Genomic DNA, 26,887 nt, shown 5'->3' with positions numbered 1-26,887 from the left:
TTAGAGGTTATAATTAGATTACTGAAGATTATTTAGAAAGCATCAAACATTTCCAACAAGTACTATAGCAAATATATATATTTGCGTAATTGCTGTTGCCGTGCCACTATTGTTAAATACATTGTAATTTGTTGTATCCTTCTTTCAGTATTCCCTTTTCAGACACTGCAGATACTGACAGTGGAGACAATGCAGATATGGGTATGAAAGCTTATTAATCATTAAATTTGCCCACTCACCATCTGAATCATACAATTAAGTGACTCGACTTAATGAAAAATTTCTAATTCTTTGCTGTAGATGACCATGACGTAGACATTTCCTCCTACGGGCCTTCGTCCATTCACTCGTCTTCATCTTCCCACCAGTCTGAGACAATGGACTCCTATGATCTGGAGCAAGTCAATAACATCTTCAGGAAATTCTCTTTGGAAAGGTTTTTGACATTTTTTGTTTTACTTTGACAGTGCATTATTTAATTGGTATTCATTATCATAATTTTAGCTTTAAATTGATTCTCTTGATTGATGACATTGCATTTCAACCCCTTAGTACAGTATTGTACATCTATTTTATCACTCCTCTTTGATCAGTGAATGTGTCTGTTTTCTATCTCCAGACCATTCCGTCCTTCGTTTAATTCAGACCCTCCTCGCAGCTCGTTGCGGCCAGTGCAGAGCCTTTCTCTGTCAGGAGAAAATCTTTTATCAGACATCGCTCTGATTGGTGGAAATGATAGTGGCATCTTTGTTTTCTCGGTCCAGTCCGGTTCTAATGCAGAGCGAGCCGGAGTTAAAGTTGGACACCATCTCTTAATGGTGAGGCTGGATCCTTTATGTGTTCCACAATCAGAAATCCCAAGCTAGTGCAATCTTTACTCTTTGGTTTCATTTTCCCCTAGCTGGAGGGCAATGTCCGTGGAGAAGCCCAGAGCGTGGCTTTGGACACATGCACCAAGGAGGAAGCCCACTGGACACTGCAGAGATGTTCTGGACAGGTGCATCTCCACTACAAGTCCAACTATGATGGTGAGTCCAAACTTCTCTGGAAGGAGCGTGTTTCTTTTACGAGATCAAGGTGGATGGTGGAGGTTAGAGGGTCCAACACTTCAAAAAAGACTTGTGACACCCCAAGAGGAGCCGCATTACATATGCAGACTCCATATGCAAAGAAAAGACTGGGCTTTGGTCTTTTAGCCCACGGCTCTTTTTGAATCAGTGTGCTGCACCTCTGTTTGGTGCAAATGTCTAGTGGGAGTCCATTACACAGACCTTAGAGCATGTCATTCCATCAAAGATTTCACTCAGTTGGATTGCATCCGGCACCACTCTATGCTCCGGGCCACTTACACTAGCTCTTCAGACATGCCATTGATGTCTCAGCTGTGAAAAGGGCTGCTATTTACTGGGCCACATAAGGTCCATGTTTTGACCATGCTCTCTTGTTTCTAGGCTATAGACGGCTGCTGAAAGAAATTGAAGAGGGCACGGTGGTGTCGGGAGACTCCTTCTACATACGTCTCAATCTAAACATCTCCAGCCAGTCAGATAGTTGCTCATTGAATGTAAGATGTGATGAGGTTCTCCACGTGCTGGACACCATGCATCAGAGCAAGTGCGAATGGCTGTGTGCTCGTGTGGACGCTTTTACCGACAAGGACCTGGAGAGAGGCACTATACCGAGCTACTCCAGGTAAGGATGCTGAAAAAAGAAGGAAAAGCCATTAAACTACTCTGCAAAAGAAAAACGCAGTAACCACACATTTTGTCCAAATTGAGTAATGAGTGAAATCTGGTCCCTTAGACAAAGAAATCTCAAGCTTTTTGATGCCAAAGATCTCCATATATGATGACCCCCTTGTGAAAATATACAGGCAGCTATATATATTTTTTTGTATAATTAACCATTTATATTGTTTAAGAAAAATAGTATAAAATAAATTAAGTTTAACCTCATGATTTCTGAGCAGAATAAAACTGAAATAATGTGAAATTCTGTAAATGTTAACTTTTTATCTTTTAACTTATTTTACACTTTTCTTCCTCTTAAATAAAAAAATTAATAAAAACGTGTCTTAGATTGTGATCTGCTCAACGTTTCTCAGATTCAGAGAAATTAGATTGAGACTTTAAAATTTGGCTAGACAATCAGAAATCTTCAAACCCATTTTTTTCAGTTTCAGTGTTGGCATAGTTATAGTATGGTGGCAGTATAATGTCCCAGTTTCGAATAAAGAGCAAACCGGCAGAACTCTGCATCGACCAAACTTTGTCTGTCGTCTGTTACTTATTATCTTATTATTGTCTGTCAGTTTGTAGGTGAGTATGTATGTGTGTATATTTTTCTATGTGATAAGACTGTGTTAAGAAGCTGTTTAGTGAACTTGGCTGTCACCTCATCCCCAGAGCCCAGCAGCTCCTCTTGGTGAAAATTCAGAAGCTGATGTGTCGAGGAGGTCGAGAGGAAGCAGACACTCTGCGGGGGCTCCGGGTCAGTTCCTTCAGGATTGTTTGTGAAACTCACTCACTTTGGGCTTTTGCATATGCAGATTTGTTATATGTCTTACAAGACACACTTTGTCAGTTCTAGGGCTGGGTATTGATAGAGCTTTCCCGATTTGATTTGATTTCAATGCACAACTTCTCGATTCGGTTTGCTTCCGATTTCAATTAGATTAAATTCAGATTCTCTCTCAGCAATAGTGTGATCCTCCACATGCGCTAGGCCTCCGCGGTAACCTGCACAACAAACCACATGATAAGTCGCTCTGATTGACGGTCTCAGGCGAGGAGGCAACTGAGATTCGTCCTCTGCCACCCGGATTGAGGCGAGTCACTAAGCCACCATGAGGACATAGAGCGCATTGAGAATTGGACATTCAAAATTGGAGGGGAAAAAAAAATGTCTCTCTCAGCTGTTTTAATGCTGTAAATTATAGAAAATATAAAGTAGATTTTACCATTTTTATTTAATCATTAGTTTTTAATTATTTTGGTCACATTTTAGCTTTTTTTTAAAAAGGACAAATTCTATATATTACAATGTCTTGAAATTAAATGTTTTGTACAAATTTTCATTTACATACATAAGTATTTACATACACGCAAACATGGTACTGTCTCTTTAAGGATAGCGTCAGTTAAGTGAGTGTCTCGCAGAAGTGTTTTGGTTGAGCGTATATTAACTTATATATTGCGTATATTGCTTTCCCCATTCGTGCTGTGTGATTAGAATTACATTTTTACGATTTTAATTAACGAGTCCATATTCAACACTATTGTGGTATTTCCCCACTGAATCTACTAATAAGGTTTCTTGCACCAAAAACATTTAGTTTTACATGGCCATTTCCACCTTGTATGAACTGTAGAATTCAACAAGTTATTTTTTCTAAAGTATGTAACTATGTAAATGGTAAATATTTTGGCTGACTAACTTCTGCATACTGGCATAGTTCATACTGTCGTTTATCATGATAGGCCAAGTACTACTAAATACTAAATATCCGCTGATATATTTATTAATGAATCTCACTTTGATGAAGTGTGTGAGAGAACATGTCTAAGTCATATATCACCCAGACATATTCATTATAACCTTTGTGAAATTCACCTATAAACATGAGTAGCCAAATGGGTAGAGTTATTGTTAATTGTTGTGATCAATGTTCCCTCCAAGCAAACATGCGTGCAGATGGCAGACTCAGTTGTGTGGGAATCAGTTCCTGAATCAGAGCTAAATGCACGCTCAGTGTTTCAACTGGAGTCCATAAGAATTTTTTCCCTGTATGGAGCTGAAGCTTTGAGTGAAATCTTGTGAGAACTAGGTGGAAATACACATTACTGAGTCGTGAAACAACATACTGCATTTACTGTGAGGCGCGAGCGCTATTGATGAATGTGGATATGTGGCTGTGTCCCCGAACAATTAAATGTGCTTCATGGTCAATGTCCATCCTAAAAGTGATTAACATAAACAGTCGCTTATGTTTTGTCCATAGTTTTTATTTATTATCTTTACATTAATAATAATATTTATTATTTAACTTTTCAAATAAAGGAGTGTGTTTAATAGCATAATATCCATTTTTACTGTGGTGTTGAGTTTCAGATATCAAGAATTGTGAAACTTCACAGGTATTGGAACCAACAAAATATTAGTTTTTGTTTTATACATATACACTGGCGGCCAAATGTTTGGAATAATGTACATATTTTGCTCTTATGGAATGAAATTGTTACTTTTATTCACCAAAGTGGCATTCAACTCATCACAATGTATAGTCGGGACATTAATAACATGAAACATTACTATTACAATTAAAAAAAAAAATCTGAACTTCTTAAACTACTTCAAAATGTTCTCTTTAAAAAATCCTCCACGTGCAGCAATGACAGCTTTGCAGATCCTTGTCATTCTAGCTGTCAGTTTGTCCAGCCATAGATGTGTCTGTCTTGTTGGGCATTTCTCGAGCACTTTACAGTCTAGCTGATCCCACAAAAGCTCACTGGGGTTAAGATCCAAAACACTCTTTTCCAATTATCTGTTGTCCAATGTCTGTGTTTCTTTGCCCACTCTAACCTTTTCTTTTTGTTTTTCTGTTTCAAAAGTGGCTTTTTCTTTGCAATTCTTCCCATAAGGCCTGCACCCCTGAGTCTTCTCTACTGTTGTACCTGAAACTTTCCACATCTCTTTCTGTCCTTGTTAGAGCCAGTTGTCCTTTGTCTTTGAAGACTGTAGTGTACACCTTTGTATGAAATCTTCAATATTTGGCAATTTCAAGCATTGTATAGCCTTCATTGCTCAAAAACATTATTGACTGACAAGTTTCTAGAGTTCTTTCTTTTTGTAATATTTGACCTTATATTGACCTTAAGACATGCAGTCTATTGCAGACTGTGGCAACTCAAAAACAAACACAAAGACATTGTTAAGCTTCATTTAATGAACCAAATAGCTTTCAACTGTGTTTGATATAATAACAAGTGATTTTCTATCAAATTATCAATTTAGCATGATTACTCAAGGATAAGGTGTTGGAGTGATGGCTGCAAATTTCTAGATTTGATAAAAAATGACTTTTTTCAAATAGTGATGGTGCTGTTTGTTTGTCTTGACTATACTTTGTGATCAGCTGAATGCCACTTTGGTGAATTAAAGTAACAATTTCCTTCCGAAACAGCAAAATCTGTACATTACTCCAAACTTTTGGCTGCCAGTGTGTGTGTGTATATATATATATACTTGGCAATAAGTATTTATTGAGCTTTATTGCCAAGTATGCTTACACATATAAGGAATTTGTCTTGGTGACAGACACTTCCAGTGCACAAACAATAGAAGACAATAATAATAAGAAGATAATAATAAAAAACAAAATGGAATAAAAATAAAAAGTGAAAAGAAAGTATAAGTATATATGGAAATACACAATAAGACAAATATATATATATACAGGGTTGGGAGGGTAAATGTTTTTCACTTTTTTTGATTATAAAATTTCTGCCAGTACAGTAAGACAAAATACGCATGTTAAAAATACATTCTCTGAAAAACCTATATATCTTATGCAGTGTTGTTTCTAAAACAAGATTAATCTAACTGATTTGTTTTAAGGATTTTTAGATATTTTTACAGGAAAACTAAACTAAAATTATTATCAAGAATATGATTTTTAAATTGTAACTGTAGTGGAATATAGTTACATATATTTTGTATTTTAAACATGTAATCCCGTTACATGTATTTTGTTATTCCCCAATCCTGTATATATATATATATATATATATATATATATATATATATATATATATATGTGTGTGCGTGTACAAATACTGAATCTGTTATACAGATGCAAGGGAATGTATGGCAGAAGAGGTTGGGTATGTTAGACAATACAGTATATATATATATATATATATATATAATAAAATATTCCACTCAGGTGGATGAAGGTTCTGCCCAATAGAGAAATGGGATTTGCAAGAACAAATGTTAGTGGGAACATTGGTTGTGATATCATAAAAATGACAATTTCTAATAGACCCATTTTTGCAACTTTATTTTCTGAATTGGACTGAAGACTGAATGAAGCATTATACTAACATTTCAGAGTCTAAATAATAAAACTCCTGCTTTTCATATTCCCTGTCCAATGAATTCTTACTTCCATCTGTCCACTCAGAACACTCTACAACCTGAGGAACCCACACCATCTCCAGACCCCAAATCCAGCCCACGCCTGTCCAGAGCCAGTATCTTCATCTGTCAGATATTACAGGTAACAGGTCCTCCTGAGTTTGCTTTCCATGGCACAGTAGAGGTATAGCTGTAAACAGAAGAAGAGAAGTGTCTTGCTGAGATTAAAAGAGATCTCTGGTGTCAGTTTGTCAGCAGGACGGATAACAAGTACAAGAGGATGAACAGCAATGAGCGTGTCCGCATTGTCAATGGAGGGAATCCATCTAGACCAGGCTTTGAAACGTTGAGGCCTGAGGGTAAGAATGACCACCCTCTTTTTTTTTTACTCGTCTGTTTCAGGGAATCTTTGAGGTGGGTGTCGTACTTCATTAATCACAGGTCCTCCCGTGCCTCTCTTTATTATTTAGAGCAGTAAATACAGTATATTCTGGTCTGTCCTCACACAAAGTTATTGTATGACATGTAATAGAATCATATGGACCACTTTTATGGTCCTTTTTTGTCATTATGGACATAGCAGCCCCAGTCCAAATTCACTTTCATTAAATGAAAAAAAAAAAAAACAATGTGACCAGGATGTTCTTCATAAATTCACCTTTTGTGTTCTAACAACATGAGGGTGTTTAAGTAATGATATTTAAAATTTTGGGTGAACCTATTGTTAAGGCTAACCCATGAATTATCTCCATTCTTCCAGATTCGTCTGACCCAGAGAGTGACTTAAATAAGAGCTTGAACCTCATTCCATATAGTCTGGTGACTCCACACCAATGTCAGCGCAAAAGGCCTGTCCTCTTCACCCCCAACATCCTGGCCAAGACCATCGTCCAGAAGTTCCTCAATCTTGGAGGCGCTATGGAATTCAATATCTGCAAACCAGGTAAAACTTGGTTGTGAGGGTTTGTCCCATGATTTATAATGCACAGCGGTGATGATGTTCCAAAACCTAATAAGCTGCCTTGCAGTCTAGTGCCTAAATAGGCAGCATCCTAACTGAAATTGAACCTCAAAAGTGAATAATTTGGGAAATAAAAATGTATTACGATGCAATACTCTAATAAGCTGAAACAAAAAATAGCACTCTTAAATATTGGTTCAATTTAGATCAATTTAGACTGAACTATTGTTCAATTTTGTGAATTATGTTTGTTGTCGACATTCCTATCAACTCATCTGCCATCTTCAGAGCTTGTCACAATACATTCTGTATTTGACCCTTCACTAAGCCCCGCCTTAAAAGTGTTTCTGACCAATCCTGTCTTAGCAACTGTTGCCCCGCCTCCATTACTCTGATACACGTTTGCCTTTTTACAATGAGAGCCTAGGGAAGTAATGTGTATTTGAGTCATTTTGAGCGGGAATTTATCGAAATTATCTAAAAAAAAAATTAAAACTGTTGTTGCTGGTTCACGTGTAACAGTGACACGAGTTTCCCAGAGAGGATACACGCAGTATTTATTTCTTTAAAAAAAACTTTCAATAAATATTGAGAAGAGCATGCTATGGATTAAAGTGTATCATTCCTCATTCCCAAATGTGCATGTAAAACATCAGCAAAGACACCTACATTTCCTCCAAGGTAAATTAAAGCTAACAATTTAACATTAATTCATGAACGTATTGATTTAGGCCTTAGCAAAGGTGATAGTAATTAAACAGTTCACATCATCAAAATGTGTCACTTACACTAATGTTGTGAGGTTTGTAATTGCTATCAAGTGATACTTTTCTCTTTTTATGTGATTGATAATCATTTGCCTCAATTCTGATTCACAGTCTGCATAGTTTTCAATCAAATTACTGTGTATTTTAACAATTTCTTTTACATAAAACGTCAGATAAATATGCTTTACAATGCCACTATTCATTCCAGTTCACATAAGAATATTATCCATTCCGTTTATGAGAATATTTAGCCAAAAACTGCGCTGTTCACCGCAATCACCCATTCATTCCTATGGGGAGTTTTGCAGAGCTTGTCAGAGCGAGCGGCTTAGTGAAGGGTCAATTGTTTCCTCTGCAAAGGATTCATGAAATAATGCCCTAAAATATGGCCAAATTGAGGTATCTTATAAGTCAGCATATTACTGCCTTCCTTTTGGAATAGCCTTTGCGTTTGGTTTCTTGCCTTCAAATGATGCCTTAACGCAATGATCCTGGTTCAGTACAAGTTAAGCTCAATCGACACCATTTGTGGCATAGTATTGATTACCTCAAAAATGTATTTTGACTTGCCCCACCTTTTGTTTAAAGAAAGCAAAAATCTGGGTTACCGTGAGGCACTTACTATGGAAGTGAATGGGGATAATATTTTTAACTTTATAATACTCCACAAGACATAACCACTATGCATGTAAACATGATTTTAGTGTGAAAAAATCACTATGTAGTTATAGCAAATTTTACAACTTTGTTTCCATGGCGATGTTATGTCAATAAAACCTAAAACCCTAAAATGGTTGTAGAAATTACAATTTAATCAACTTTACAGCAAATAATACACAAGTTTTAACAGAAACACTTATATAAGTGCTTTTATAAAATTATAAGCTTTACATTTATGCCTTTAAACCCTCCAAACATTGTCCACATTCACTTCCATTGTAAGTACCTCACTGCAATCTCGATTTGTGCTTTTATTTTGAAGAAGAGGAGAAACGAGTCTAAGTGAATTTGTACTGTGAAAAAAATTAACAAATCCTGTCGATTGAGCTTAACATGTATTGAACCCAAAATATTCCTTTAAAATGCATTCCAGGTTTTTGGAACAGAGCCATACTGTTCACTGAACAGAAACCGCAAAAAGATTGTTGACTGTGGATCATATGTCCAATATTTTAATCTTGGTAAAAGGATCTTATGTTATTTTTATCTCTTTTCCATGAGTTCAGCCGTTATGTCACTGGCATAACGTTCCATAACGTTCCCACTCATTCTATATTTAGTACAATCTCATGAAATATATGTAAAATACCTCAAAAAGATTTAGATGAATACAGCTGTTACAAGTAGAACATTAACATAATTTTAATCAATTATTATTTAAAGGGAATGTCAGCATTGTTTTCCTTGAAACAACATTTTGCGCTGAAGCACTATTAATTCATCTTCCTTTCAGACATTCTGACAAAAGATGAATTCCTCATGAAACAGAAGATAGAGCCCATCATTTATTCCAAAGAAAAGCAGGGAGGCACATATGAATGCATCACCCCAGAAAATATCGAAGCAGTTGCCTCCAAGGTACAGTAATGAATGCTCTTTTCAGGACAATTTAAAAATAGCTGAATTATGTTTTCGCTTTTATGTGCTGTCATTTCTTCTGCTAACTCAAAGTTGTCAGATCTTTATATATTTGCTGCTTTGCCAAGCAAGTCTTACGACTCATTTCGAAGTGCTTTCTCTGGTGAGAGCTTAACCCTTTTCTAGAAGACTCATACCCCCTTTCCACCAATCTGGCACTGTTCCATGCATAACAAAACTATATTGTTCCAATTATAATCAATGAAGCTGTCTACACTGCAAATGCACAATGCAGCAAAGTAACATTCATTCAGTGTGCAGACATTAATTTTGTCATGCTACAGAGGCACTCCAGCCATTTTATTTTCCCCATCTGTTATTAAAAAAAGCTTTTGCTCACAAATATAATGTGGAATTGATAGCTGTAAATTGTATTTATACTTTTGATGGTAACATATGTTGATAAACTAGATTTTTTATTATAATTTTAATTTAAAAAATGTTTGTGGGTGGGTGGGTTGGTTATGTAATGTATTCAGCTGCATCAATGTTTGGCTCTGAAATCAGTGGAAATGGGAGCGAGTATTATGTGACACAACACCACTTAAGGAACAGTGACACAGGATCGACTGGGGACTATGGAAGACTATGAAAGTGCTAAAAAATGAAATATAGCAATCAATTACACATTTTTGGTTTGGAAAAATAAATATATAAATAATAAACCATTTTTAAATTGATGAATAAATACCCATATTTAAAAAAACATTTATTCAATTCATGTTTAAAACTGTAGTCAAATGTAACCGTAATATAATTGATTATTAAATGGTTTTAAATGGTTTTGAAATTGCATTTAAAAAGGCATTTGCTAAAATCTTTTCTTTATCCGTTTGCCAATTGAGATGCTATGCATTGGAAAGTTCACACATGGGAGCACCCAATTAACTTTCAACTGAAATTGAAGACACGCCCCTTAGATGCTCAATGATTTCCTGCCTGATAATTATATTTTGGGGGGCAGGGGGGGATTATAGACATTAACAAACATTTAATAATTGATTATAAGACATTTTTATTTTGGAATGAAGTGATAATTGATTCATTCATTATATTTTTTGGTGGGACTCCAAGTCCTCAAATGGTGACAGGTGTTCAGATCAATGAACTCCCATGCTCTCTGCTTGTGAATGGATCCTGTCCCACCTTTACACAGAAACTAGAAGTTGAACCATTTTAAGAACTGGCAGTCACAAGAAGAGCTCCATAAAACACTTCTTTTTTATTATTATTAAAAAGGGAACTAAACAGCAGCATGTAGGAGATTTCTGAAGCCTTCTGTAGATGCAGTCTGCTTGTTGGGGTTTTATCAGGTGGTTAGACAAGAGGCAGCATTTTTCACATACTAATCTGTCAGGAGATGAGTCAAACTTTCCACTGCAAATCTCATTCATTTGAGAGTTGTGGCAAAAACTGGACAAAGAAATGAGAACAGAAGCCTCACTAGATGTATTCTCAACAGTCACATTTTAAATTGTAACAAAATGTGCGCTTATCATTGTTCATAATGATCTTTAAATGTGTCACTTTTCATGTGAACTATAAGGTATTTAGTCAAATACACTCTAATTCTTCTCTTTGTTTATTACAGCACTGGAGTAAAAGTCCACTTTTTAAATATTTTTCTTAAAAACACTCTGCCATTAATTCAGACTGTACATACTCCATTCAAACTTTGTTTTGTAGATGATTTCAGCCTTAGTTTATAATGTAAAGTTGATAAGTTTTAGATTTTTTTTTAAACCTTATAGTTTTTAAGAAAAGTAAGATTAAAGGTTTAAAATCTCCAAATTATTTACACTGTTAGAATGTTGAGGATTCGAAATCTAATCAACAACGATTACGTCATTATTATATTTGCATAATGAATTGCGATTGGTCATTCTTAATTATATATTCATGCATCCGTTGAAACATGTTACAATCAACGTCTTTCACTTTATCTGCATTTGCGTTTTTTAACTTTTCGAACTATCATTTTATATCAAACTTTAACATTCTATTCTTTTGCTGTTTTGTAAGCACTGGTATTTCTTTCAGGAGAATGTTTATTTAGTCTTCATTTATTTCTTAGAATAAGCACTGTCTACTGGAAGCTGATCTGAGTTGTGTGAAAGACCTGTTAAGAAGAGAGATCTACCCCATCGTGATATTCATCAAAATCTGTGAAAGGAACATAAAAAAATTAAGGCAAGCAGTCTTCGGAGATCTTTTTACATCTAGCTTGCAAAGATTACACAAATCAGAAATGGCTTGTTTCTCTTATTTTATCTGTTTTGTACTAATTTCTAATTCCAATTAGATATTCATCACTCATCAAGGTCAACTAGTAATAGTTTATTATGTTTTCCTCTAAGCAGAAGACTGCCTCTGAAGGTGGACTCTGAGGATGAGTTTTTAAAGATGTGCCGCTCCAAAGAGAAGGAGCTGGAGACTCTGCCATGCTTGTATGCCAGCGTGGAGTCAGACTTTTGGGGTGGGGTGGAGGACCTCCTTAAAATCATCAAGGACAAGATTTTTGAGGAGCAAAAGAAGACGGTTTGGGTGGAGCAGGATCTACTTTAAATGACCTGCTTTAACCTTATCAGGAGAGCAGATAAGGATACGGCTCTCATGCGGCTTATGGCATGTCTGCACACCGAAACTCTTGTCTGTTTCCAGTTCGGGGGTGGAATGTATGCAGCACAGGCGCGTGAACAGGAAGTGACTCTGTTAAAGGCCGCAGACTGGTGTAGTGTGTTTCTCTCACTGTAAAAAAAAAAATGTGGACCGGGAATCCTCTGACAACACTGAGGTATTCATTAAAAGCATTGGAAATGTTCTCACCCCAAAGCTTCTTATTTATTATTCTCCTGTAGCCAAGCCGTTGTCAATAAAACATTATCCAGTCCACTCTCTGCCTGTAATACTCAACAGAGCGCTGCCCAATGCATTGTGCTTCAGTTGTGACCACAAATTAGATTTATATGTATAGCTGTACATTAAATCTGATGCCTTTATCAATGCAGTAACCACATTTGTTTTCTTTGAAGGCATATTTTTGTATTAATTTGTTACTTGTATATTTATTTTAATATGAGCCCTCCGTATGTCATTTTTGGTTGTTGTGGTAAGCTTTAATATGGATAACACAAGTGTGGCTCATCTCTTTGCCTGTTTTAGCTGCTACCTTTGTACTTGCCAAGCTTTTGAACATTGCATACTCTAGTTAAATGGCATTAACTTTGTTTGATCTACATTTTGGGCACAAGACTGTGACTGGCATCTTGTGAAGCTTTGATTTATGTTGGCATTATCTTGTAATGCTTTGGTGGTTTCTGTTTAAGCTGTCATTGATTGTTCTAAAAACTACCACCAGAAGTTCTTGATATGGTCTGCCATAAAGTGGGCACTCATTTCATCTAGATGTTATAATACAGATGGTCTTTATGTGTGAGAGCTATTTCTGATGCATAACAATGTTCGTATTATATTCTGTATATATCTGTTATATATCTGTTGTAGGCCTACTGCTTGGCATTCAGACCTGAGACAAATGGTTTATAGATGACTACATGGACATACATTTTTATTGCAGCATCAGGACTTTTGGTTAAAAGAAGGGAAGTATTGGAGATTCTCACAAAACTAGTCAAGAAAATATTCTGGTCCTATTTTACTCCAAAATCAACGTAAACAAATAAGACATTATATTTTACATATACAGTAGGAAATTAAGCCTATTTCAGGGTCATTAAGATGTATTACATTGTGATATTGTTTTCATTACAGTTAAAGACATTTTACCTCTAATTCTCATTACCGTAATGTGAAAAAAGATCAGTCATTATGATATACTTATTACTGCAATGTGAACAAATGAATTATTTAATTTAAATTGCCAATTATTTATATCATATAGTTGTACTTTTTCTTTTGAGTTTGGAGATTAAAATGACCAGGACAGGTTTAGTGAGAATCACCCGTATAAGGGAAAGTGCATATTTTAAGTGTGGTGTGCTTATTTACATAAATAGTTTACATAATGGTGTGACAATTGCATTTTTAAAAATTCTAATATTTCATGTTGAATTTTTGTTAAAGAGTTTTAGTTTTAGAGGTATCGCATGTGGCGCTGCAGGATACTGCCATTACTTTTTAACATGTCAATTATACTTCCTATCTTGCCTATCTGATTTAAACACACTGTATGCAGAGGTGACTATAATATATTTATTGTTTAGATTAATACTGTTCATAAAGAAACTTTCTATACCACAAAGCTCCATATTAGCACCAATTAAATGAAAATGTATAGCAATTTCTGTTGCAGAAGATGGCAAAGACAGGGTAGGACATTTCCTGAGGTATTATGTTTGTAAATGTGTTATTATTATTATTATTGTTCATTATCCAGGGGCATAGATGCTGTGGGAGGGTCATTAAATTGTAAATGTTATATTCAATATAGTAAAGAAACTTTACTGTTTGTGGTCCTTCTCTCAGCTGTAATGAGATATATACATGCCCCTTGATCCTACTTTCTTTTTTTTTTTTTACATTGTTTGGAAAAAGACACAAGAATGTACTTTATGCAGCTGACACAATGCATGGTGTGTTTTATATTAAATGGTTTTGAAAAGCAGAGTTTATGTTTTCTGTAATTTGATGTGTACATCCAGCTGAGAATGCATACAGCGATCAGGGTTAAAACTCACTAGATGCTTCGATTGCAGATCTTTTATGAGGCAAGCATGCTATGCTTCAGAAAGAATCTGACACATTTTTGTTGCTGAAATGAAAACTGAAAAACAGTTAAAGGGCTTGAAAAGAGGAGAAATCCTGGACACAGTGTGTCACGAGCGCAGCAGTGGAAATTTCTGTTGCTCCCTGGCAGCAGACATCTTGTTGCTTCATGTGGTGTTGGTGGTGGTTCTTCTCAGAGTAACGTCACTTGTACACAACAACTCTGACGGTAAACCAACTTTCCACTGTGATTGTAAATACCATTCAAGAAACTCTCAGGTCTGCCACTGTTTACTAAAACAAAGGGAAATAGGTTTCATTTAATGTAATGCCTCCTATAAGATTGTATACAACTCTGCTAAAATTTCTCAAGAATTTAGAGAGAAGGACTTCCACATTTTTAGTCATAAGCAAGTTGTTTTGCAGAACGAAATGCCCTGTTTCCTTTTTAATATGTCAGCTCATTGTTTACCGTGTTTAAGATTCCTTCATGAAAAGGGGAAGTAGAGATATGAAAATATTATTTACACATCAACGCAAACACATAATGTTGTGAATGTCTAGAGCAAACAATGCTGGTTTCTCCTTAGACCTGCTCAGTGGCTGTGCATTATACTGTTGCGACCCATGTGCTTTAGAGATAGCATTATGTAAAAATTAATTATTTGTATTTTTTACTATCACATATTCAAAACCACAATGTGAACAACCAGTTTAAACATAATGCAGCCACCAATCAAGCTTTTCAATGACGTGCTGCAATGTTCTACATGTTTTTTTCTTTTTTTTGTGCCTTTCTTATACAACTGATAGCTACAGGAAGTATTGCGCACATCACAAGAGTATCACTTTTATGTGACAGATGGCTTGCCAGTCTGTTAAATGCAGCGGTCCATGTATCCATCAGTCAAATGGAGTGCTGGAGCTGAAATGTCACAATAGACTCTCCATCTGAGTGTGTGTCTGTAACAGACATAAGAACTTTGCGCCAAGACCATCTGTAACTCCCATGCAACATGGTGATACTGAGCAGTAACACTCCCTATTTCACCCACAACTGCATAAGCATTCAGATCCCACTCATCCTTTGAGATCAACAAGGCATTTAGCCTCTGCTGTTTACCAAAACACAGATAAATATGTTTTCCACACCATTAAATATGTTAAATATAAATTTCAAATATGCAGAAAAAGGTCCTTTATTACAGTTGCTTATGAAAACACATTTTCAAGATCATTGCTCAGATTAGAAAAGAAAGAACTTTGCTCATCAGTTGCACAATTGGAAGGTGTTTAATGTGTTTTGTGGTGTCAGGACAATAAAAAGAGCTCATCCCAGTGAAGGGTCCATCAACAATGTGCTACTCTTTGCTCTCTTTTGTGTTAAACATTATTACTTTAGAATTTGATAATATTATCTGCTTAGTCAAATTCAATTACAGGCATTCTTTCTTTCATTCTTTGTAATCTCACCTGCGCATCTCCTTTCCTCCTCGACTGCCTGTCAGACTCGTCAGCTTGCACCACACATATACATGCAGCGGAGCAAATGTCAGTGAAGCGAGGCAAGGGGGTCTGACATAAGTGAGTGTGTGCGCGTGAGTTAAAGCAGTGTTTCTCAACTGGTGGGTCGCAGGTCTATTCGGACTGGGTCGCAGACAGCAGGGAAAGAACAATGCCATGGTTATCCCATTGAAGATATTTTGGCAGCCGTCCAAGTGATAGACTATTTAGGACTGCCGAGGCAGATTTAATGATAATCTCGCAATCAGCTAAAGGCTTCTCATCTGCACTTTCGCATGAGAGTAATGGAACCAGCTCGCGAATATGATATACTCTGCTCTCTGGGGCGTGCGTGCAACAACCAGGCTTCCCTCGATATTGTGTCGAGCAGACCTCATAACTCATGTGACCGATTTCAATTCTAGTGAGACGTTTCTAGTTTAAAGTGTTTCGGAGGAAGTCAAGTCGAACCTCTCAAACAGTAGACAGCCCTGACATGCCAAACAGCACTGAGGAGGAAAAGATTGTTATACATCATCACCTTTACAAAATTGTTTCACGATTTTACATGAGTAAAAGTAACTTATATTTTGACAATGTTACAGTTTCATATGAAATAATCTAACGGTAGAATCTATTAGACCTCCTTTTATATCAACAGTGGCAGTTGTAGTTAAAGTTTCAAGATGTGTTTTCAGCTAGTATTTATTTTTTTTTAAATACTATAATTTGTTATTATTATTACAATGATTTAAGACTAGCTACACTGACCTGACCATGGTAATGAGGAGCCTTTCCTCCTGTGTAATATGTATGGTCTGTTTGAATTTAGGAAACAAACGGGATAATAATGGGCTCATAAAAGTAAATATGCTCTTCAATATTTAAAAGGGGGGGGAGAAAAAACTTCCTGTTTCTTTTGTTGTTGACGTCAACAACAAAAATAATATCACTTGATGCATGTCCTTATACTTGAAAGCCATAAATAAAACTATGCAACATAAAAGGAGATGCGGCCCAGGATACATTAAATACAGGTTATGTTTAATCTATGGTGGTCGAAACTTGATTTCCAATGTAAAATCTGTCCTGAAGCAAAACCAGTTGAGAAGCACTGAGTTAAAGGTACAGAGGGGAGCAGTATAAGTTAATTATTAATAATCATAGGACATTACTTTAAAGCTTAGACAGCTGATGTTATTTTTCATTTAGTAGTTCATTTAACATGCTATGCTAACATGCTTTAGTTATAATACATGTTATAGTTACATGCTATTTTTATATCATGATTTTAATTCGGTTTATTATAACTCTGTTAGCTTTCTTATTATTCTATTTATTTTCAAAAGGGAGACATTTGTTTAAAAAAAAAAAAAGACATACTTTCATTTAAAAAAAATGGTTTAAAATTTTAATTCTAATAATGCTTTTGTTCAACCCAAAAAAAATAAAAAAAAAATTGGGTAATACCGTATACCGTGAAACCGTGATGACGGTTATCGTACCATAAATATCTCATACCATAGCAACCCTACTCAGAATCGTGTTCACCATTGTTTATGTGAGTGCCGTTAATTCCTGGTTTCCATGGGACCAGTATATCTCAGAAATGACTTGTACACAGCGCTATCGGTAGTGCCACGGGAAAAGGTGAAAACATTTGAATTGAAGAAAAAATGGTTGATGGGATATAGTGCTTGTCAGTAATTCGGGAGATGGAGAATGTCGTTTCTCAGTAATTCAGCAGAATGGGGTCAATTTCAGCACTTGGCGTCATGACACTAACCATAACCAACTTGATTGCGCTAGAGAAACACTCAAGCAACAACATTAATAACACTGGCACGCATGGAAGGCCTCCCCCAGCATGTCGATTTCCTGTGTGATCATGTTGTGAACACAAACAGACCTCCATTAATGTCACTTAAACTTGTTTGTGTAAGAGTAATTTTGCTGGAATCAAAAAGTCCCATGGATTTAATTATTTGCCGTTTTATTGATATAATTAGACATTTTAATAAGAATCAGTGTTTTCAGCCATGGTCCACAGAGACCAAATGCACACTGTGTTTAGTTTATTCTTATCACACTTAATTAGGCCTGACAAAGCTTTGAATTGCATACTGATGGTTTTTGAATGTTTCACTGATTCCCTGATCAAATATTCACCAAATGTTTGTGTCTGAAAACATTATCTATCGTTCCTATTTATCATGGCTTAAACAATGTAGTCAGAGTATCTTATTATTAAAAATAAATAAATAAATTGATCAATTATCACACATTATACATACATTTCTGCATATACATGGTGAAATTATTTATTTTTCACATATCCCAGCTAAGCTGGGGTCAGAGTGCAGGGTCAGCCATGATACGGCGCCCCTGGAGCAGATAGGTTCAAGGGCCTTGCTCAAGGGCCCAACAGTGGTGTCTTGGTGGTGTTGGGGCTTGAACCCCTGACCTTCTGGTCAGTAACCCAGAGCCTTAACCGCTTAACTGCCTAAGGGGCAGCCACCAGTTATTACAGTAACTATTATGTCTATTTCTATGCAGCACTGGTTGAATAGTAATACCCGTGCTCTTAGGCAGGAGTGCAGGAAGGCTGAGCGAAAGTGGCTTAAAGATAAACTACAAGTGTCCTATGAAATTTTGAGAGACTGTTTGACTAAATTTCAAAGAGCAGTTAAATTAGCCAGATCAAGCTATTTTTCTAATATCATTTCAAAGAACTGTCATAATGCTAAAGTTCTCTTTTCTACTATTACATCATTTCTTCATCCAGTTGCCCTTACTCCCATCTCCCCTTCGGTGGACACATGTGAGCATTTTTAACATTTTTTACTGTTAAAATTTCTGGTATACGCTCACAGATCTTACCTACTAGTAATGATCCTGTTACCTATCCTGTTCCGCAAAATCTATTGACCTGTTTTGTACCTGTGTCCCTGTCTCAACTCAAACATATAATTGCACATATGAAGCCTACTGGTTCTACTTGTGATGTTATTCCATCCACTTTGTTTAAAGAGGTGGTGGAATCAATTGGTCCAAGTGTGTTATCGATTATTAACAGTAGCCTGACCACTGGTATTGTTCCCAACTGCTTTAAGCATGCTGTTATTCAGCCTCTTCTTAATAAAGCAAACCTTGATTCATCTGATATGAACAGCTTTAGACCTATATCAAAATTGTCCTTTATGTCAAAAATATTAGAGAAGACGGTGCTTGCAAAATTAAATGATTTTTTAGCCATCAATAATTTGCTCGATCAATTTCAGTCAGGCTTCAGAGCTGGTCATAGCACAGAGTCAGCTCTGTTGAGAGTTTTAAATTATATTTTATTAGGTGTGGATTCTGGTAGTCCTGTTGGTCTTCTGCTGCTGGATCTTAGTGCCGCTTCGATCACGGTTGATCATGACATACTTATCAATCGCCTAAGAGACCAGGTTGGTATTCAGGGGTTAGCCTTGGATTGGGTCTCCTCATATCTCAAGGGTAGAACGATTTCAGTCTGTTTAGAGAACTGTTATTCATCAGTTGTTCCTTTAACATGTGGGGTTCCTCATGGCTCCATTTTGGGACCCGTTTTATTCTCCCTCTACATGCTTCCGTTAGGAAAAGATCTTTGAGAGGCATGGCATACACTATCATCTGTATGCTGATGACTCTCAAATTTACTTTCCTATTAAACATGGGAATCACCACTCTTTTGAGTCTCTGCATAAATGCATGGCCGATGTGAAGTGTTGGCTGGCAAACAACTTTCTTCAATTAAATGAGGATAAGTCAGAGTTTATTGTTTTTGGTCAAAGGGGATGTGACTTAAATTTAGAAAGAAATTTGTCACTGCTTCCAGGAAAAAACTTCCCTATGTAAAAAACCTGGGTGTTATATTCGACTCTGAGCTCAGGTTTGATCGACAAATAAATGCTGTGGTTAAAAATAGTTTTTTTCCATCTTAGAACTATGGCAAGGTTGAAGCCCATCCTTTCTTTTGATGATTTGGAGAAGGTTGTGCATGCCTTTGTGTCCTCTCGATTGGACTATTGTAATGCTTTGTATCTGGGTGTGAGTCAGGCCTCTCTCTCTCGCCTGCAGCTGGTCCAAAATTCAGCTGCTAGGCTTTTAACTGGAACCAGGAAAAGAGACCAGATCACCCCAGTTTTGATTTCACTACATTGGTTACCGATCCAATACAGAATCAAGTACAAAGTGTTGATGTATGTGTTTAAGGCTCTTCATGGTCTTGCACCTGAGTACATCTCTGCCTTAATAAGTTTGAATCAACCTTCAAGGTCTCTCCGCTCTAGTGATCAGCTGTGTCTGTCAGTTCCTCGATCTCACCTACAAACTAAAGGTGATAGAGCTTTAGCGGTGGCAGCCCCTAGACTTTGGAATGAGCTTCCATTGGTCATAAAATCATCTCCGTCTCTATTCTCTTTCCAGGGTGCCTTAAAAACGTATTTATTTTCCCTAGCTTTTAATTAATTGCATTATAATTTGTACTAGGTAGATTTTATCTTATTCTTGTTTTATAGGTTTTAAATGTTTTTTTGCATTCTTAAGCTGTATTAATGTGATTTTATTTATTTTTTATTACTCCATGTACAGCACTTTGGTACCCAGTGTGGTTTTTGAAAGTGCTTTATAAATAAAATTGAGTTGAGTTGAGTTGAGTTGAGTTCTGAATTTCTTATGCAAAATAAAATAGTCAGTGGTTTCTTTATGCTGGCAGACACAAAAATATGCAAAAGACTTACAGTAAGACAATAACTTTGACCACTACACCCCAAACCAGAGAAATACAATTTGCATTTAAGGCAGTTAGCAGAAGTTATTGTCTATAAAAACGAAGTGGAAAATTGTGGTAATAACTATGTATATTAAAATATCTCCAATTAGACAATTTTTTTTAACAGTCTGATCCAAAGTTACAGGCTCTTTCTTCGCCATCATGTGCATTGCTGCCACTGCTCGAAAGTATGGTTGGCAGCATGAATGATGATGATGGTTCTTTCAACTTTAGCTTGCATCAACACACTCTCCACAAGAATACTCTCAAGTTTTATCTATCCAATCAGAAGAATGGATATGTATATTTGTGTTTTGTTTTTTGATTTGGTGATCAAAATGTGTAGTCATGGCCATGTTGCTCTCTGAATGCCTCTTCAGCTGCGTCTCGTGTGCATGCTGATTTCATCTTTCCTCCAAAAACCCAGTCCAATTAAACTCCTGCTTGAAAATCAACTTGAAAGCTTTTCCATTAAATGTTTTCCTTGTGCACATCAACTCGACAAATAGGTTTAAGACCTCTGCATCAGGCCACAGTAATCAGTTTTTTTTCCTAAGCTATGAATGGCACTGAATAATCTACTTCGAGGAGGAGTGAAAAAAGGTGACTATTTATATGCTAATGTCGGAAGTCTATTTTTTATTTTTTTACATGTAGTCAGTAGCACGAAATTAGCCCGTTCTACTTTTACTTTCTGCACCTGTGGTTTTTAATAAGGAAATGTATTTGAAGTGCCCAGCCATTGTGCTGGGAATACATTTAAATATTAAAAGATTTTATGATGTTGTTGCCAGTATATGTATTATGATTTGGCATGTTATAAAGAGGTCTAAATGTAGCCATGAGCAAAAAGCCAGACTAATGATCACAAATGTCCTATTTAACAAGTTATGTTTCGATACATGTGCTTATTGTATGATTTCTTTACCTGTTGGTGGAGCCATACATTTATTCTTTTTTCATTTTTTATTCTTTGGTTTACACTACTACATCTAACTGACATATGTTCATTTTCATAATAGCAAGTGATGTATGTGCATGTGGAAAATGATTCAGATGTAAGCATAGGTTAACACTGCCCTCTGCTGAATGAACAGTTCTTTGAAATATTTTGATTATGCAAAAAAAGAGACTACATTACATGAATAAAGATATCCTAGCTCTGTCCCTCCTGTTTATTATTATTGATATTCATACAAAATAAATAAATAAAAATGAATAAAGTGTAGAAATTTAAACCTGTCAAGAAAATGCCCTGGTCATATTTAACCTCAAATCAATACAATTAAAATAAAAAATTATAAAATACATTAAAAAATGTATGACTTATATACACTACCGGTCCCAACATTTGAAACACTTGCCTGAAATATTTCTTATGATCTTGAAAATCTTTTGATCTGAAGGTGTATGCTTAAATGCTTGAAATTAGTTTTGTAGACAAAATATAATTGTGCCACCATATTAATTTATTTAATTATAAAACTAAAATGTTATTTAAAAAAAAAAGTTTTGAAATGGATGACTTGTACCAAATAATAAAAAAAGCAGCTTCAACATAGAGGGGAATTCCTTCAATACTGTTTAAAAAGCATCCCAGGGTGATACCTCAAGAAATTGGTTGAGAAAATGTCAAGAGTACATGTTTGCAAATCCTAGGCAAAGGGCAACTTTATATATATATAGAGAGAGAGAGAGAGAGAGAGAGAGAGAGAGAGAGAGAGAGAGAGAGAGAGAGAGAGAGAGAGAGAGAGAGAGAGAGAGAGAGAGAGAGAGAGAGAAGTCTATAGGCCATTAAGATGACACTTGAGCCCATTTTACCCCCCAATTCTCATCACTAGCACTTGTGGACGTTTCACTCGTACTTTTCCCATTGTCTTCAATGATGATTATAATTACGTAACAGTATATATTTATTATTTATATATACATATATATATATATATATATATATATATATATATATATATATATATATATATATATATATATATACAAGGAACCACCTTGTTGAGATCACATGTAAATCACATGTATATATATATATATATATATATATATATATATATATATTTACATGTGATTTACATGTGATCTCAACAAGGTGGTTTCACCAATGAGTTACTCCAGCAAAAATAATAGAAATAAGTACAAGCAGTTCTAAAAAAAACAGTTACACAGCAATTACAGGTGGTTCATTAATATTACTCAGTAATAACTTATGCATATGCCCAATAACTTTAACCCTATAAAATAAAGTGTGATCGTAGTATTCACTTCATTAGGTTTAAAACATTTTTAAGGTGCAATAATTACCTAGTGTACATTTAACTATGTGTGTTACGCATACGTTACAAAACATATTGTTTACATAATAATAGATATTTGTAAAACTTTATTCTAATATATATATATATATATATATACAGTGAGGAAAATAAGTATTTGAACACCCTGCTATTTTGCAAGTTCTCCCACTTGGAAATCATGGAGGGTCTGAAATTGTCATCGTAGGTGCATGTCCACTGTGAGAGACATAATCTAAAAAAAAAATCCAGAAATCACAATATATGATTTTTTAACTATTTATTTGTATGATACAGCTGCAAATAAGTATTTGAACATCTGTCTATCAGCTAGAATTCTGACCCTCAAAGACCTGTTAGTCTGCCTTTAAAATGTCCACCTCCACTCCATTTATTATCCTAAATTAGATGCACCTGTTTGAGGTCGTTAGCTGCATAAAGACACCTGTCCACCCCATACAATCAGTAAGAATCCAACTACTAACATGGCCAAGACCAAAGAGCTGTCCAAAGTCTCTAGAGACAAAATTGTACACCTCCACAAGGCTGGAAAGGGCTACGGGAAATTGCCAAGCAGCTTGGTGAAAAAAGGTCCACTGTTGGAGCAATCATTAGAAAATGGAAGAAGCTAAACATGACTGTCAATCTCCCTCGGACTGGGGCTCCATGCAAGATCTCACCTCGTGGGGTCTCAATGATCCTAAGAAAGGTGAGAAATCAGCCCAGAACTACATGGGAGGAGCTGGTCAATGACCTGAAAAGAGCTGGGACCACCGTTTCCAAGGTTACTGTTGGTAATACACTAAGACGTCATGGTTTGAAATCATGCATGGCACGGAAGGTTCCCCTACTTAAACCAGCACATGTCAAGGCCCGTCTTAAGTTTGCCAATGACCATTTGGATGATCCAGAGGAGTCATGGGAGAAAGTCATGTGGTCAGATGAGACCAAAATAGAACTTTTTGGTCATAATTCCACTAACCGTGTTTGGAGGAAGAAGAATGATGAGTACCATCCCAAGAACACCATCCCTACTGTGAAGCATGGGGGTGGTAGCATCATGCTTTGGGGCTGTTTTTCTGCACATGGGACAGGGCTGACTGCACTGTATTAAGGAGAGGATGACCGGGGCCATGTATTGCGAGATTTTGGGGAACAACCTCCTTCCCTCAGTTAGAGCATTGAAGATTGGTCGAGGCTGGGTCTTCCAACATGACAATGACCCGAAGCACACAGCCAGGATAACCAAGGAGTGGCTCTGTAAGAAGCATTTCAAGGTTCTGGCGTGGCCTAGCCAGTCTCCAGACCTAAACCCAATAGAGAATCTTTGGAGGGAGCTCAAACTCCGTGTTTCTCAGCGACAGCCCAGAAACCTGACTGATCTAGAGAAGATCTGTGTGGAGGAGTGGGCCAAAATCCCTCCTGCAGTGTGTGCAAACCTGGTGAAAAACTACAGGAAACGCTTTGACCTCTGTAATTGCAAACAAAGGCTACTGTACCAAATATTAACATTGATCTTCTCAGGTGTTCAAATACTTATTTGCAGCTGTATCATACAAATAAATAGTTAAAAAATCATACATTGTGATTTCTGGATTTTTTTTTTAGATTATGTCTCTCACAGTGGACATGCACCTACGATGACAATTTCAGACCCCTCCATGATTTCTAAGTGAAACTTGCAAAATAGCAGGGTGTTCAAATACTTATTTTCCTCACTGTATATATATATATATATATATATATATATGATATATATATATAATATATATATATAAATATGGGATAATATATATATATATATATATATATATATATATATATATATATATAATAAACGTTATATATATATAACATTGCTATGTGTGTGTGTATATATATATATATAAATGGGAATACATTTCCATATGGCAACTCTGTATCACAATGGGAAATGGTCCAAAAACATGTTTTATATAGAATGAAAATAGATTTTCATATTTTCAGAAGAAAACATTTTCTGAACAGACACCGCCATGAAATTAAGGTATTACGGGTGGGTACCGGGACATCACTATGTGATTGCTAGGGTATTCTGGCTGGTTGCTAGGGGTTGCTGATACAAATACCTCTCCCCCAAAGTCTCTATCATATCTCTAGTCGACATGGTTCTGGCCCCTTCTTCAGAGTAGGTCTAGTGGATTTTTTAACCTATTTTATTGTTCAATGTCCACCAGGTGAAAATCTACAAGTTGCACCATTTCAGTTTCTGTTCATGTAGCACAAACAAATACTTAGTTAAATACTTAGGGTTTGTTAAATAGTATGAGCAACAAGCATTACACTATGCACTGCATGCTAATGGAAGAAAATATATTCATAGGGAAAACACATGCATCTAATTACTTTGCACAAAGCAAGTCGTTTCAGCAAGTGAGATAACATTTTTCTCATTAGCTTTTGCCAGGTGTGAGATTTTAAAATGCACTGCCATTGCAAGAGAGACAGCAAAGGACCTCACTTGCCGCCTAACTGGCGCCCCTAGCGGCCGTGCAGCATAACAGCAGGAGGGGCGTCAGTGAGTCCATCAAAGAAACTTCCCAACACTGAGAAATCGTCACAAAGTCTCTCGCGCGCCTGCAGAATGAACTTTTGGGACGTTCATCGCCTTCAGTGTGTAAAGGAATACGTTTATTTGAGCTAAATAACATTTACTGACCAAATTTACCGCTTTATGTATTTCATGACCACGAACAACGGATTTGTTTAGTGGGCAGTTGCTTTTGAATACTTTTAACGGACAAAAGTGGCCGCCTTACCGAGGAAGGACCTCATCAGTGTGAACGGTTTTCCTTCAGAAATGTCTTTATAATGGTAGCAAATGCGGATCGTGGTTATGTTTGATCCATTTAGAGTTTGTTTTAACCGGTGAATGTTCGTAAATAGATGTTTGCCGGTGAAAACAGAGTCTGGTCTATGTATTCCCTGTACAAAACATAAACTGAAGTTCTCTGGCACTTGGATGAATACATCAGGTGGTAACTAACCCGTGTTGACGTTGGCTTAACCATAACATGGCTGGCGTGGTGCGCACCTTGAGCCGGTGTCTGCTGCCCGCTGAGGCCTCTCATGATGATAGGAGTAACGGGAAAGAACGAGCCCGCGAACGCGATGTCAACCAGGAGCGCGAGGCGAAGCGGCGCAGTCGCGAGATCGATGCTATGCTTGCGCGCGAGAGGCGCTCGGTGCGGCGCCTGGTGAAGATTCTGCTGCTGGGCGCCGGAGAGAGCGGAAAATCCACATTTCTCAAACAAATGAGGATCATCCATGGAAAAGAGTTCGACCAGAAAGCTCTGCTCGACTTTAGAGATACAATCTTTGAGAATATCATCAAGGTAACGGTCACATGGATGACAATCTGGTTGTTGTGTATTTGAGTTTGTTGTTGCCATTAGTGCCAGTTTTGTTTGGCAGACGTTTGTGTATTTTCTAATTTTAAATATTGTATATTCAATATCTTCAATATTGTTTTAATTTATAAATAACTGAATTCAAATTATGATGTAAATGTATAACTTATTACTAGATAAATAAATAGATAAAAACACCCATTGCTGTAGACATAAGCATTTTTAATATTGTAAATTAGATTTATATTGTAAGTATTCTATTTTAATACAATATTATCTAGGGGGCATGAGTAGCTCAGTGAGTACTGACACTGACTATCCCCCCTGGAGTCTTGAGTTGGAATTCAGGGCAAGCTGAGTGACTCCAGCCAGGTCTCTTAAGCAACCAAATTGGCCCTGTTGCTAGGGAGGGTAGAGTCACATGGGGTAACCTCCTCGTTTCACTATAATGTGTCTCTCGGTGGGGCGCGTGGTGAGTTGTAAATGGATGCTGCGGAGAATAGCATGAGCCTCCAGATGCACTAGGTCTCTGCAGTAATGCGCTCAACAAGCCACGTGATAAGATGCGCGGATTGACGGTCTCAGATGTTGAGCCAACTGAGATTCATCCTCCACCACTCGGATTGAGGCGAGTCAATATGCCACCAAGAGGACCCCAGAGCGCA

General features: G+C 36.5%; 2 protein-coding genes across 2 annotated transcripts in view; both read left to right on the top strand.

Moving 5' to 3' along the window:
• Window positions 1-14,121, top strand: part of LOC127647729 (caspase recruitment domain-containing protein 11-like) — a 41,913-nt gene extending 27,792 nt beyond the window's left edge. The window contains exons 13-24 of the mRNA XM_052132170.1: window positions 149-201; window positions 301-436; window positions 620-818; window positions 902-1,028; window positions 1,452-1,692; window positions 2,406-2,490; window positions 6,185-6,280; window positions 6,386-6,497; window positions 6,899-7,081; window positions 9,320-9,444; window positions 11,579-11,694; window positions 11,865-14,121. Coding sequence (XP_051988130.1) covers window positions 149-201; window positions 301-436; window positions 620-818; window positions 902-1,028; window positions 1,452-1,692; window positions 2,406-2,490; window positions 6,185-6,280; window positions 6,386-6,497; window positions 6,899-7,081; window positions 9,320-9,444; window positions 11,579-11,694; window positions 11,865-12,069 — 1,678 coding nt within the window. The 3' untranslated portion in view covers window positions 12,070-14,121. The remainder of the gene's footprint in view (window positions 1-148; window positions 202-300; window positions 437-619; window positions 819-901; window positions 1,029-1,451; window positions 1,693-2,405; window positions 2,491-6,184; window positions 6,281-6,385; window positions 6,498-6,898; window positions 7,082-9,319; window positions 9,445-11,578; window positions 11,695-11,864) is intronic.
• Window positions 14,122-25,426: 11,305 nt separating this feature from the next.
• The window catches only part of LOC127648236 (guanine nucleotide-binding protein subunit alpha-12), a 49,495-nt gene continuing 48,034 nt past the window's right edge, over window positions 25,427-26,887 (top strand). Inside the window, exon 1 of the mRNA XM_052132817.1 lies at window positions 25,427-26,207. Coding sequence (XP_051988777.1) covers window positions 25,887-26,207 — 321 coding nt within the window. The 5' untranslated portion in view covers window positions 25,427-25,886. The remainder of the gene's footprint in view (window positions 26,208-26,887) is intronic.

Source organism: Xyrauchen texanus, chromosome 8 (genome assembly GCF_025860055.1).
Source record: "Xyrauchen texanus isolate HMW12.3.18 chromosome 8, RBS_HiC_50CHRs, whole genome shotgun sequence".
In the NCBI taxonomy this organism is placed as follows: domain Eukaryota; kingdom Metazoa; phylum Chordata; class Actinopteri; order Cypriniformes; family Catostomidae; genus Xyrauchen; species Xyrauchen texanus.
The sequence above is the reverse complement of the archived record's forward strand: the minus strand, read 5'-3'. Positions and strand labels throughout refer to the sequence as shown.